This window comes from Apiospora kogelbergensis (assembly GCF_038363985.1).
Source record: "Apiospora kogelbergensis strain CBS 113332 chromosome Unknown utg000006l_segment0_segment0, whole genome shotgun sequence".
Classification (NCBI taxonomy): Eukaryota; Fungi; Ascomycota; class Sordariomycetes; order Amphisphaeriales; family Apiosporaceae; genus Apiospora; species Apiospora kogelbergensis.
This window is the reverse complement of record NW_027117423.1, coordinates 2,453,687-2,465,856: the sequence shown is the minus strand read 5'-3', so window position 1 is coordinate 2,465,856 and position 12,170 is coordinate 2,453,687. Positions and strand designations below refer to the sequence as shown.

The 12,170-nt window shown below is 53.3% G+C and overlaps 5 protein-coding genes across 5 annotated transcripts; 2 read left to right on the top strand and 3 right to left on the bottom strand.

Annotated features, from left to right (window-relative positions):
• Nucleotides 1-850: 850 nt before the first annotated feature.
• On the top strand, nucleotides 851-1,881 carry PG998_009635 (peroxisomal membrane protein pmp47b; the record flags this gene model as incomplete). Its single annotated transcript, XM_066876451.1, has 2 exons — nucleotides 851-948; nucleotides 1,008-1,881. 2 exons carry the CDS (start codon nucleotides 851-853, stop codon nucleotides 1,879-1,881), a joined length of 972 nt encoding a protein of 323 aa, XP_066728607.1.
• Nucleotides 1,882-2,397: 516 nt separating this feature from the next.
• PG998_009634 (uncharacterized protein) lies at nucleotides 2,398-4,905 on the bottom strand (the record flags this gene model as incomplete). Its single annotated transcript, XM_066876450.1, has 5 exons — nucleotides 2,398-3,627; nucleotides 3,679-4,440; nucleotides 4,497-4,625; nucleotides 4,683-4,750; nucleotides 4,815-4,905. The coding sequence occupies 5 exons, from the start codon at nucleotides 4,903-4,905 to the stop codon at nucleotides 2,398-2,400; spliced, it is 2,280 nt and encodes a 759-aa protein (XP_066728606.1).
• A 788-nt stretch (nucleotides 4,906-5,693) lies between these two features.
• PG998_009633 (uncharacterized protein) lies at nucleotides 5,694-6,089 on the bottom strand (the record flags this gene model as incomplete). Its single annotated transcript, XM_066876449.1, has 3 exons — nucleotides 5,694-5,774; nucleotides 5,849-5,963; nucleotides 6,058-6,089. 3 exons carry the CDS (start codon nucleotides 6,087-6,089, stop codon nucleotides 5,694-5,696), a joined length of 228 nt encoding a protein of 75 aa, XP_066728605.1.
• Nucleotides 6,090-6,671: 582 nt separating this feature from the next.
• On the bottom strand, nucleotides 6,672-8,239 carry PG998_009632 (ubiquinol-cytochrome-c reductase complex core protein 2; the record flags this gene model as incomplete). The annotated part of the gene is made up of 5 exons (XM_066876448.1): nucleotides 6,672-6,767; nucleotides 6,824-7,510; nucleotides 7,570-7,667; nucleotides 7,732-7,906; nucleotides 7,973-8,239. 5 exons carry the CDS (start codon nucleotides 8,237-8,239, stop codon nucleotides 6,672-6,674), a joined length of 1,323 nt encoding a protein of 440 aa, XP_066728604.1.
• A 1,153-nt stretch (nucleotides 8,240-9,392) lies between these two features.
• PG998_009631 (DNA-directed RNA polymerase III subunit RPC3) lies at nucleotides 9,393-11,531 on the top strand (the record flags this gene model as incomplete). The annotated part of the gene is made up of 4 exons (XM_066876447.1): nucleotides 9,393-9,473; nucleotides 9,546-10,304; nucleotides 10,369-10,595; nucleotides 10,667-11,531. The coding sequence occupies 4 exons, from the start codon at nucleotides 9,393-9,395 to the stop codon at nucleotides 11,529-11,531; spliced, it is 1,932 nt and encodes a 643-aa protein (XP_066728603.1).
• Nucleotides 11,532-12,170: the final 639 nt, after the last annotated feature.

Below are 12,170 nucleotides of genomic sequence, written 5' to 3'. Positions count from 1 at the left end.
TGATGGTGGAAGGGAGATGGCCGTAACGTCAGCGTGCCTGCGTTTTCTCAAGTCGATGGCGAGCCCCCCCGTGAAAAGAAACCAACCACAGTGGCTACATTCCAATTGTCGTGTCGAGAAGCAGAAGTACCGCAAGCGCGGGCCGCTCCGAGGGAGGTGACCAGTGTGTGCGATGACAGCATGTAAGGAACGGACGGACTGGGTACGACGAACTGCTCTGCAATCTGCGAAATGTAGCGATATCGAATGCCAAAGGGGCTAGGGGATTACATAACTACCCTCCATTGACCGTACTTGATGCAGGTGTACGTGTAGATAACCGTCCGGAAGGGGAGAGATCTCGCGCAGAACCGACATGTGAAAGCAGCTCCACGGGCATGAAACGCTTCCTCTTCTAAGGGGCGGTCGGGCAGTTCTGGCAGGGCCGCAATGCGGGTTAAGATTGAAAATGCGGGGGACAGGGTCCTAATCTCGCAGCGCCCTCCAGTGCATTCTTCCCCCGAGCCCCTAAAAATAAGGAATAAGCGTCGGTCTGCCCCAGTGACCTCATGCCTCATGCCTCATGCCGGACCTCGGCTTCAATTAGGAGACTCTCGCAACGAGCTACTCTTTCCTACCCGACCCGAACGAGTAATTACTTGAAACCGATAGTATTGTGCTGCAGGTTTACACCTTATAGTTGAAGCTGTCATCTGGCGGTAAGATTCCATTAGTTGTTTACCCAACAGACGCCTGGTATCCGCGATTGTCCCACCATCACCATCGCATTGTAAACTGCCATCCTGATTACCACATCGAATATACTATCGCAGCGCGCTGGAAAGCCTGCACGCCTACCTAATCCAACGAAATGGCGCCCACGGCCTCCAAGCCCGTGCTCCCGCAGAATGACAATGTCGCGCATGCCCTCGCCGGTGCTGGCGGCGGTGTCCTGGCCATGATCCTGACGTAAGCACCGTACCAAATGACTGCGAAGCTGTTGCTAACCTGCGGCGGAAACAAAACAGATATCCTCTCGTCACCCTCTCCACGCGAGCCCAAGTCGAGTCCTCCCGAGCCGAGACGTCCTTCCTAGCCGCCGTGCGGCACCTGGTCGCGCGCGAGGGCGTGTCGGGCCTGTATGCCGGCCTCGACAGCGCCGTGTTCGGCATCAGCGTGACCAACTTCGTGTACTACTACTGGTACGAGTGGACGCGGGCCTTCTTCGAGGCGGCGGCGGTCAAGGCTGGGCGGGCGTCCAAGAAGCTCACGACGGCCGAGTCAATGATGGCGGGCGCGCTGGCCGGGTCCGCGACCGTCATCCTCACGAATCCCATCTGGGTCGTCAACACGCGCATGACAACGCGCAAGCAGCACCTCGACGAGGCCAAGGGCGCGGGCGAGCCCGGCGCCGCCCGCAAGCGGAGCCCGACCACCATCGGCACCCTGCTGGCGCTGGTGCGCGAGGAGGGGCCCCAGGCTCTGTTCCGCGGCGTCGTTCCGGCCCTCGTCCTCGTAATCAACCCCATCCTCCAGTATACCCTGTTCGAGCAGATGAAGAACGCCTACGAGCGCCGGCGCAAGGCCAACATCACCGCCGGAGTCGCCTTCCTGCTCGGCGCCCTCGGCAAGCTCTTCGCTACCTCCATCACTTATCCCTACATCACCGTCAAGAGCCAGATGCACGTCGCCGCCCATGGCGAGAAGCGCGAGGGCATGACCGAGGCCATCAGACGCGTCATCAAGGAGGAGGGCTACAAGGGTCTCTACAAGGGTATCGCGCCCAAGGTCACACAGAGCGTCCTGACCGCCGCTTTCCTCTTCGCTTTCAAGGATGTTCTCTATGAGCAGAGCGTGCGGTTACGTGGTGTCATGGCTGCCAGGAAGGCACTCAAGGCATAGGCAGGGCTATCCTTATACCTTTGTTTTATAACAAGATGATCTTTTAGTCCTCGGTGGTTTTCGTTAGTTCATTTTGCCTTCGTTTTGTACGTTCTCCCATGTCCCTGTAACCTTGGTTTGGTGCTTTCGGAATCCAATCATAGAAAGTGAGGGAGTCTGATGATTCATATCTGGCTACACGCGCCTCATGGAAGAAAGGTATGGTACATCCAAGGCTGAAGGGCTTTATACCCGGGGCTGCAATTATGAGAACACACCCGAGCCCTATGGGCGGTTTGTTGCTTTATAGACAACGAATCAATAAATATGATACAATCTGTTCTGCTTTGAATTATTCGCTGGGTCATGCCAATACACGAAAAGGTGTGCCTACCTCCTGATTATATGTACATGCATAGTGGCAGACACTGCGAAGAGTAAATCCCGCAGCATCTTGCCCACTCCAAGATAAGTAGCATTGGCATGCTCTGAATCGCTGCAAGGTACTGCATAGCATGCTAAAGCAGCGAGCTGGGATCAGGATTCGGTCGTGGGAGTTAGTTTCGGCACGATCCACCAATCGTGGTACCCTTTCCCAGGCTGCGGTAACTCTACCTTGAGCTTCAGATCGGCGGCATCCTCGCCTTCCGTCTCGATGGCCTTCTGCAACGCCGTGATGGCGATACCCGCATAGATGGCTGATTTCTGGCACCCCTTGATGTTGGCGAGCCAGCGATCGTTGCAACCGACCGAGAAGGTCTGCAGGTCGTTCATGCGGCTCAGGGCCTCGTATCCCTTCTTGGCGCCGCCAACGGCGTTCTCGGCGTACTTGAGAAGCTCGGCGATGGAGGTCTCGGGCTGGGCCGTGGCCTTGGTGAAGTCGTCAAACGAGGGCAGCTGGGGAAGTCCGATGTTGACGAAGGGCTTCATGCGGATCTCGTAGCGCAGCTCGTCGTTACTATAGGGACGCGAGGGCGTCTTGACGAGACCTAGGCGTTGCAGTACCGTATAGAGGCAGCACAGGCCGTCGGCGAACTCCCACGTACAGGCGGCGTCGAGCATCGTCACACGGATGTAGGCGATGGACCTCGTGTAGTTGCGCTCTTTGGTCTGGCTCCACGACGCGGATTCCTGGGCCGCAGTAAAATCCCGCAGGACGAACGTCTTGATCCGATCGCCGTGCTGCGCTCGTGTCTTGGCTAGGTAGTTTAGGTACCAGTACATACCGGCCAGCTCATCCGGCTGATAAACGTCCAGTTCGAAGCCCAGCTGGACGATCCACTCCATTTGGCGTAGTTTGTAAAGATATGCCCATGATGATAGAGGTAGTGAATGTCCGATGTTACCCAACGCAGTTGTCAGAGACTTTTCATCCAGGCACACCTGCAAAAGGCCGTCTATTTCTTCCACATCGGCCTGAAGATGGTCCCATTGCTGGATACTGTGGCATAAGGTCCGTCTCACCCTGCATCGGTTCTGGCAAAATATTCTGAAGAGATCGAGATAGCATTCTGCGGCACGTTGGCGGAATGACTCCATCTGTGCGGCCAGTTGGTGACGAGGATCTGTGGGGACTTCTATTGTGTCGTTTGCCGGGTCTAATTGGCGCGCATTTGGTAATACCACGATCGCCAGATCGTCGTCGAGTATCCTTCGTAAGCTATGATGACCCAGTACAATCATGTCTTTGAAGAGCAGGCCCTGAGTCATTGTTCGAATGAAAACAAGCGGCTGGGGGTCTCTCGCTTGGAATGTAGATACAAAATGCTGAAGATATGTCAGTTGCCAAACGTGCCCATCTCATAAGACTATACTCACTAGGAGGCTTTGGGGGTCGACATATTTCAGTACATCCATCGCATCCTTTCCATCCTGAAACATTTGTTCAAAGTGGGTGTGCGTATCGTCGAAGCTGAGCTGGACAATGGGCCTGGGTGGCATGGTGCTCGCTAGGCGGCGTTGCATCTTGGTGCTAAAAGCTTCGGGCACAGACTTGGCTAGTTCATGCTGCTTCTTGAAGTGCTTCATGAGCGCTTTCATCTGTATCCAGGGCATTTTCAGCGAATCTGGATTGGATCTCCGCAGGGGGTACAACTCCATTGCTCTCAAGAAGGCTACACGCAATTCCAGGCGCAGATCCAAGGCTAGAGCCAGATCTTTTGGTACATCATTGCTGAGTTCCCGAAGGTCAGCCCTTGTCGCCTGGAGTAAAGCGGTAACTTCTGCCAGGTCGATGTGCGATAAGAAGTTGCGGTCGTAAGTATTGGTCACGAAATCCTCCTCCTGTAACACAATCAGTTTCGGGGCCGGCGTAGATGGTAGGCCCAGGTAGATGGCATAACGGCATACCTCGTAGTATAGTTCGTCTTTCACAATCTCATTGACACAATGACAAGCCCTCAACATACCAGCGCAGTATGCTCTTAAAACGAATAGGAATTTAGGCTGCTTGGCTTGCGGTGCAGAGCCACGTACAAACGTCATCGAGCTCAGAGGTGCATCGGGGTCCCGCAGAAATGATTCTACATAGACACTGGTCAAGATGGTCTGCGACAAAGGGTAGCCGAGATGCCAGGCCATCTTGGTGCAATGTTAGTTGAGAGACGGCACATTGCCGAGACCGGACAAGACCATACCTCTAGACACAGGAGTTGATCAATAATGCCAAGAACCTCCTCGGGGAGCAAATCACGAGCTGTGTCATACTCCTCGTCGAGAGATTCCCCTTCCTCGATACACCCACTGTCCATCTTGGGGTCCATGATCTGAAGGGATTGTAAACGTAAGCAAACCAGCGAGGGGCATTGGCGCATTGCTCATACCTCGAGGGCCGAGACGGACTCGAACAGGGTGAAGTGCCCATCTTTGACAATCTGACCTGGCGGAAGGGCTACGAGGATAATTTAGTATTTGATTGCTATAGTGTATTCAGAAATGAATGGGCTTGGACTTACTCTTTACAGCCGAGGCAAACTTGTCAGTGATATCGAGCGCGACGATGCCCGGGTGGGATATGCTCGGAGGCGGCGGGAAATCGTCGTCCATCTTGATGACTCTGACAGGCGCCTTGCCCCGCGATGTGCAGACGAGAACGTGGGGGTTGGTTCTGAATCTGTTGGGTCTCTGTCTGATCGAACTGTGCTTTCACCCTCCGTTGGATTTAACCATAGAAAGCAACAAAATCCGAGAGCAAAGGAGACAAGGTAAAGAGACAGCAGGACTGGTACAGAACGTTTCCAGTACTGTATTCAGTGGAGATGTAAAGAACCCCACGGACCGGTTTTGTGCAATGCGTGGCAAGGAATTAGAGATGAACTTGGATGGTTTTGGAGCTGTTCAAGCCGTACATGCTATCCAGTATTACTCCGGTGCCAAAATTTCCAATTGAGTCCAACGTGCTCAAAGTGACCAAAAATCCCATGTAGGTATGTTATGGAACGTTTTGTAAAGTCGTCGGAGGGTACATGAGGTAAACAGCCGAGTTGCAGCTCAACAAAATGGGGCTTGCGCTCGACTTGAGCCTTGATTGCTGGCCACTCTCTAGCCTTGGTAGCATTTGCAGTAGGAAGCTACGCATGGCAATTTGATATGGCACCGCAAACAAGTCACTGGGGCAATTGGAGGAGGCACAGATAACGTTTTGACGATGTCTATGAAATGCTTGGTTTTGTACAGCTCTACATGGGGCATGCCTTGTAGCAGCGCAGCCCGTCCGTCTCTAAACGACCCTTCTTCGGGTTATCCGTCATGTCACCACCTTAGCTGGCATTCTCCATTCCATTGCCAACCCCGAGTGTCGTGTCAATTGCGTCTCGATGATGAGGAGGTCGTCTTTAAGAGGAAGAACCAGCATTGGCGGCCATGGCGGAAGAGTTGGCGTCGACCAAGTTCTTGCTTTCGCCCTGCTTGCCGTTCTGTTGTGAGGGATAATCTGTTAGTCGCCCTTCCCAACATCAAAGGTCGCATTCCGAGTTTCGTTGCCACTTACCGACCACTTTGCGAAGCGCAAGTCGGTCTCGCCCCGTCGTTCGGCGATGATTCTCTTGTCTTCCTTCAGGCTGCGGCGCACGACGCGGGACGCAATCGCAAGGTAGCGGTTGTAGCTGGTGAGAAAAAGGCATTGGGTTAGCTTCGTTCCCCCTCCTTCGGCAGCGGTCCAGTCGTCGCTGTAATGCCGAAGCAGATCAATTGGCTCACCTGAGGCCGGCGGATTTCCAAGCGAACACCATTTTGACGGTCGCAGAGGGTTGTATGGGGTTTGGTATGGGTGAGGTTGTTTCGTTGAATTGGCGGATAGACAGGGAGCTCCGGCTCGAAGCTGATCTCGAAAAATCACCGGCTGCCGACCCCATCACGTGACTAGTACTGGGCCGAACCATCCTGCTCGATTTACCAGACTTCCAGACAGCAAGTACCACGCTCAGTTTACAGGGGGATGCATTGTATGTTCTATTCTTTCGAAAAATTTAAAATCAGTTGTTACAGAGGCATGCCAATGAGAATCCTACATGCGCCAGTACATTTGTGTACGTTAGTTAGGTGTTCTGTCCTTCTTGAAGAGGAAGTCACACGCAGCCTGTAGTGTCATCCCGCAGTAAGCGAGTCTATGTATCCAGGAACAAAAGGAATACATATTATCATGAATCTTGAAAGCGCGGGGCAATCTAATTTAAGGCCATATGCTACTCGATTTCACCATTGTCCGGTTGAGGAAAAGTCTAGGGAATTTACTATATGCACAAATACTAAGCTCGACTTTACAGCAGTGAGCTGAATTGTTGTTGGTACACGTCCGTATCCATTGTCCCCGTCTATACTGTGAGGCCAAGCTCCTCCGCGTACGGCAGTGCGTGCAAATCACCAACAGCGGCCACAGAGGCCTTGCCCTCAAGGAGAGCCTTGGCAGCCTGCAGGACTTGTCAGTTATTGTCTTTACAACGTATGAGAAAGAGGAGTAACATACCGTCTTCAGGTTTTCAGCCGAGACGCCCTCGATACCCTTCGCCGTCTCAGCAATCTGGAAAGGCTTGCCGGTGTGGACAATGCCGGAGCCGGCAGCGAGAATTGTCGAAACACCCGACTCGCTGGAGACCAGGGCGTCGAACTTCGCCCTCGCGACGGCCTTGGTAAGATGCTCCTTGCTGACACCGCCCTCGGCAACGCTCTTGAGGGCCTTGACGGCCTCCTGAGAAGCCGCGCGAACAGCAGAAGCGCTTCCAGTGACCTGGATGGTGAGAAGACCGGCATCGGAGTACGCGAGGTTGGTTGCGGTGGCGGTGGCGCCAGGAGATGAAGCAGCGGCCTTGGAGAGAAGAGTGAAACCAGGAGCCCACTTGATGCTGGACTGGCCACCCAGAAGAGAAGCCAGAACGGCGATCTCAGGCTTGAATTTACCGAAGCTGGAACCGGGGAAAGCCATGACCACAGAGTTTCCACCAGTGTGTGAGATTCGCTGCTCACCACCGTAGTAGGTGGTGGCCTTGGAGTTCAGGGTCATGGAGCCGGAGGGGGAGGCGGGCACGCTCTTGAAGAACTGCTCGGTCCACTTGGAGAGGGCAGAGGTAGTAGCTCCGTCGCCAACCAATGCGATGTTAGACTTGGCGTAGACAGCCTCGGAGAAGCTTGCGATCGAGTTCTCATCAAGGTATCCCTTCAGGGGAGTTGAGGGCGCGGGATACAGGGGGCACCGAGGCCGTGGTGGAAAGCGACGGAGTGGGCAGAGTCGAGGGCGAGAGCGGCGGCGTCAGCCTGGAGCTTGGCCTGCTTGATGTGGATGACTCGCTCGACATCCTCCTGGTACTCGTAGGCTAAAAGAGTGCACGCATGAGCATCATCCGTCATCTCCAGGGCGTGTTCGCGGTGCTGACTCACTGGTGTACTTGGTCTGAGAGACGGCCTCTGCCAGCAGCTCGGTGAAGTAGGGGATGTCCTCGCGCAGGAAGCGTGCCTCGAGAACAAGGGCCTCTCGGGTGTGGTAAGCAACCAATTGGCCTCCCAGAAGCTCAGCTTCTCTCTGTAAACGCAGGGCGGATCGCTTTTGTGTGTTCTGCACGCGTTGCAACTAATTAGCTCATTGCCCGACACAGTGGGATCGTAAGATGTCGAGACGTGCCTTGAAGGCGAACTCCTCCAGACCAACGGTCAGGCCAGGGGCAGGCTGGTATCGGGTACCGGCCTTGGCGACGACGGCAAGCTTGGTAGTCGGGCCATGCGAATCCCGAGTGGCAGTCTTGACTCCGGCAACATCGGTCGTCTCGTAGGTGAAGGCGGAGGGAGCGGAGGACGCAGCAGCAGCGTAGCCACGCTGGCCAAGCTTGGTGGAAGCCTGCCTGCGGGCGGCCAGCTGGGCACCTCGCGAGAGAGCCGCTCTGGAGATCATATTGACGGAAGAGGGATTGTTGTTCGTCGGCAATTGACGATTCGATGAGACGCAACGTTTGAAGGTCGAAATACACTGGAAGCTTTTTTCGGCTAAGGATCGCAACATTGCCAGGCAGGTTCCGGGCAGGAAGCTCGGACCAGAAAATGTGGCTTAGGCCGAGCTGATGGTTCTCGCCTAACCTATCAACTGGCCTCAATTGTAAGTCAATTCACTGTCTGTTGCTGGCAGTTGTTCCGTAGAGCTGGCCAGTAATAGGTTGATGCCGTGCATGATGATGTTCATATACGTTCCTTGACGCAAACAGATATCAATGAATTGTAGACCGTATCGCACAAGTATCCCAATTCTACGGAGTAAGCTGTTCCCAACTGCTACATAGACAAGTAGGGTAGGTTATACAACTGCAACTGACCAATACGCCAGTGTGGCTTGACAGCTACATGCAATTGTTAGGTAACTGCACCGACAAGACGGACACGAACAAACATGTTCTCAGTCTCCCTGCCAGATTCAAGCTTGCCAGATGATGTCACTCGTCCGCAATATACACGTAGGATGTCAACCCACACTGGTCCCCTGTGTAGATCCGTTGGGTAGAGGGCAGCTACCTTCATTGGCGTTCATTCCCATTGTTTTGTAATGACATTGTCGCTTTTATGTGCTGAAGTTTACAGGTAACGAGGTAGCACTGTCAAGAGGTTACCTAAGGCAGACTGGCGCATAACCCCGCTGGCGGTGGGTACCCCCAGTGCTGTATTATTTTAATTTTTCTGCAAGCTCATGCTGCTGTACCATCGCGACGACCAGACTATTTTCCGCAACGCGACTGCATATTCTCAACTATCCTACCTTTTCTTCCCAAATGACACTACGGTAGCAATTGTGGCTCTAGAGTTCGTGAGAGGATCTCTAGAAGCCAGGCGTCCCAAGGACACAACCACTCTTCTTCGGCGACGTCCAGTATTCCTTTGATCTCATCCCACCTAATCGCAATCTACAACACCCCTTCGCCGACTGCGCCATCACAAGTCAGTCATGTCGTGGCAGGTGGTGAGTCAAAACCGGCACCCATCACGTCTAGAACCTCGCGCTCCTTGTGCTTGCCCTTGCTCGTGGCACCCAGTGTTTCTGTGCCTTAATCATTGCTAACATGTCTTCTTACAATCAGACCAAAAATGCGGCGGAACTCTGTGTTCTGCTCATTCGAGAGCTGTATGGCCAGCTGCCTTCCGTATGGACTTGCTCCACCCTACTTTGCGCCTATGAGTTTATATGACTGACTTCTTTGCTTTTGCTATCGCAGCGCATCTTCGAGATCTTGATGGCCTCAGGCCGCTCAACCGTCCAGCAGCTTGGCCGTATTTCTTCCCTGGGTCTGCGCCAAGTTCGCCATGGCCTTGCCGTACTAGTACAGCAGAACCTAGTCTACCACTATACCGACTCGGATACCTCCCGGACAATCTACGAGGCCAATCACTACTTTGCATACAATATTGTGCGCAATGGCAAGATCCTTGACTGCGTGCACCGCAACTATGGTGAAGATGCAAAGAGGATAGTGCATTTGGTCATGGCATCCGGCCATATGAGAGTCGGCAGCATCGTGGACGCATACCTAAAGAACCACGGCAAGCTGGCAAAAAATGTCAACGGCTTATCAGATCAGCCCAACAGTCATGAAGACGACGACTCTTTTGCTGATACTGCACCCGAGGAACCCCAAGTATCGGGATACCAGGTTCTAGACGACATTGCGCATCTTATTGCGATTGGCATCCTGGAGCCACTCAGCCCGAAAATGCTGCAATCTCCCGAGGATATCAAAAGCGAGGTCGACAAAGACCTGATGAAGGCGTATCCCAGCGGCTTGCGTGGCAAGCAGAAGGGCGAACATGAAACAAGGGTTGCCAATACTGTCAGGGACATCCGCAATAAAAGTCAGGATCTCAAAATGCGGTTGGAGCCTGCATATCTATATGGGTCTGGGGCCAAGCGTCGCAAATTGGCCAACGGAGACAGAAGTAACGGGTTCTCCGCGGCAAACGACGATGATGCCATTGAGGTAGGCTTTCCCAGCAACCACCAAGACTAGAGTTACAGGCCCCCTGACTAATGCTTCTTTTTAGGATTCGATCCTTCTACGGGTCAACTATGAGAAGTGCCTTGTCGAGCTTCGGAACCAAAGACTTTGCCAGTTTGTGGACGATCACGTCGGATACACCACCGCTCAAGTATACGGGGCGATGTTGACTGCTTTGAGCAAAAAGCTACCTTGCTGCCAGCCTGATCCACAGGGCGGCGATAGTATCGATCCTCTAAACCCTCCAACCGTTACCACTATTGAGATTTTCGAGTACCTAAAAGCATCCGTGGATGTTTTCGGGGAATCGGCAAACCCTCGGCAGATCAGATCAATGTGACCAGTGCCGAGAAGGTCGAGAGGCAGCCACCCTCTGGAGAAGGAGACGCCGACGACTATGGGATAGATGGCCAAGCCTCCATCGAGGAGGATTCAGACAATGACGACGACGTGGATATGGGAATGGCAAACGGCCATCTCAATGGTACCCATGGCGGAGATGACGGAGAAGCATTTGGCCAAAATGGCGCCAAAGACACGAAAGTCAAGTTCGCAGACAAGGGACCGACGAAGGCGGAACGCATGCAGCGAATGCGCCAACACCTGCTGGTCCTTGCAGAATCCGGCATACATTTCGTCCGGCACAGCGGGACACGTGATCAAGGCGAATGGACTGTTGATTTCGAGGTTCTCTTCCGTCAATTACGATTCGTAGAGCTTGACACCATAATTGAGGATACGTTCGGCAGGGAGGGACTTCGGCTCATCAAGATTTTACGAGCGAAAGGGAAAATCGACGACAAGACCCTGCCGACGATGGCTCTGATGCAGAAGGGCGATGTACACATGAAGATGGTAGAAATGGAGCTGGCCGGCTTCCTCGATGTACAGGAGGTCCCGAGGGATAACAATCGCGTTGCGGCCCGGACGCTGTTCCTTTGGTTCTTTGATGAGCATCGCACTTTGACCCGGACCCTGGACAACACATACAAAGCCATGGTGCGGCACCTGCAACGGCTCGACGTCGAAGCCCAGAAGAAGAAGAACATCCTCTCCCTCGTAGAGCGATCCGATGTTCAGGGCATGGAGGAGGAGAAGCTCTCCGGCGATGCCTTCAACGAGTATCAGTCGTTCCTCGACATCCAGAGTCGACTGCTGGGTCAAGTCAGTAAGCTCGATGATCTGGTGAGTGTCCTGCGGGACTTCTAGGTACCCCTTTGTATCTCTCCCTGTCTCACTTGTCTGCGGACACGTGGTGGGAAAAACCGAGCCTTTGCATTCAGGGCGGCATTATGGTGGTCTGGTCAGTCTCTTACGGACCTCCTCTTTGGCGGTGAATTGTTTTTCTCCCACTTGCATTGGGCGGCGTTTGCATTTTTGTCGAGGCGTTTGCTTCACTCAAGTTTGCTTACTAGTAAACTCCCTCAATGTCGTAGAGGACGGGGGGTGTAGATTATTATCTAGGAAATTCTTAGCAGGAAGAGAAGAAGAACTACGTACGCAGTTTAACAGTGTTCATCAACGACGGACCACTCGTCTTGTCAAGCCTTCTGCTATAAATATCAGTTTTTGTTTGCTGTGTTCTGTGGTTTGCCAATATTCCACATGCTGCAGGTGTAGCATACTCGAGTCGTCATCACTCTTCGAGTCGATAGGCTGAGTTTCGAATCACACGACAAGAAAAGGCATGGGGCACTCGAGTGGTGGAATATTTCAATCGCTTTAATCAATTACTAGTATACAGTGTTTTGTATTCTCGGTTTTGTCCTGACCTGGAATAAACAGCTAAGCCGCGCTGGACGTTCAATGTCAATACGCCGGTGTGACAATTCATGCCAATTTTATCTA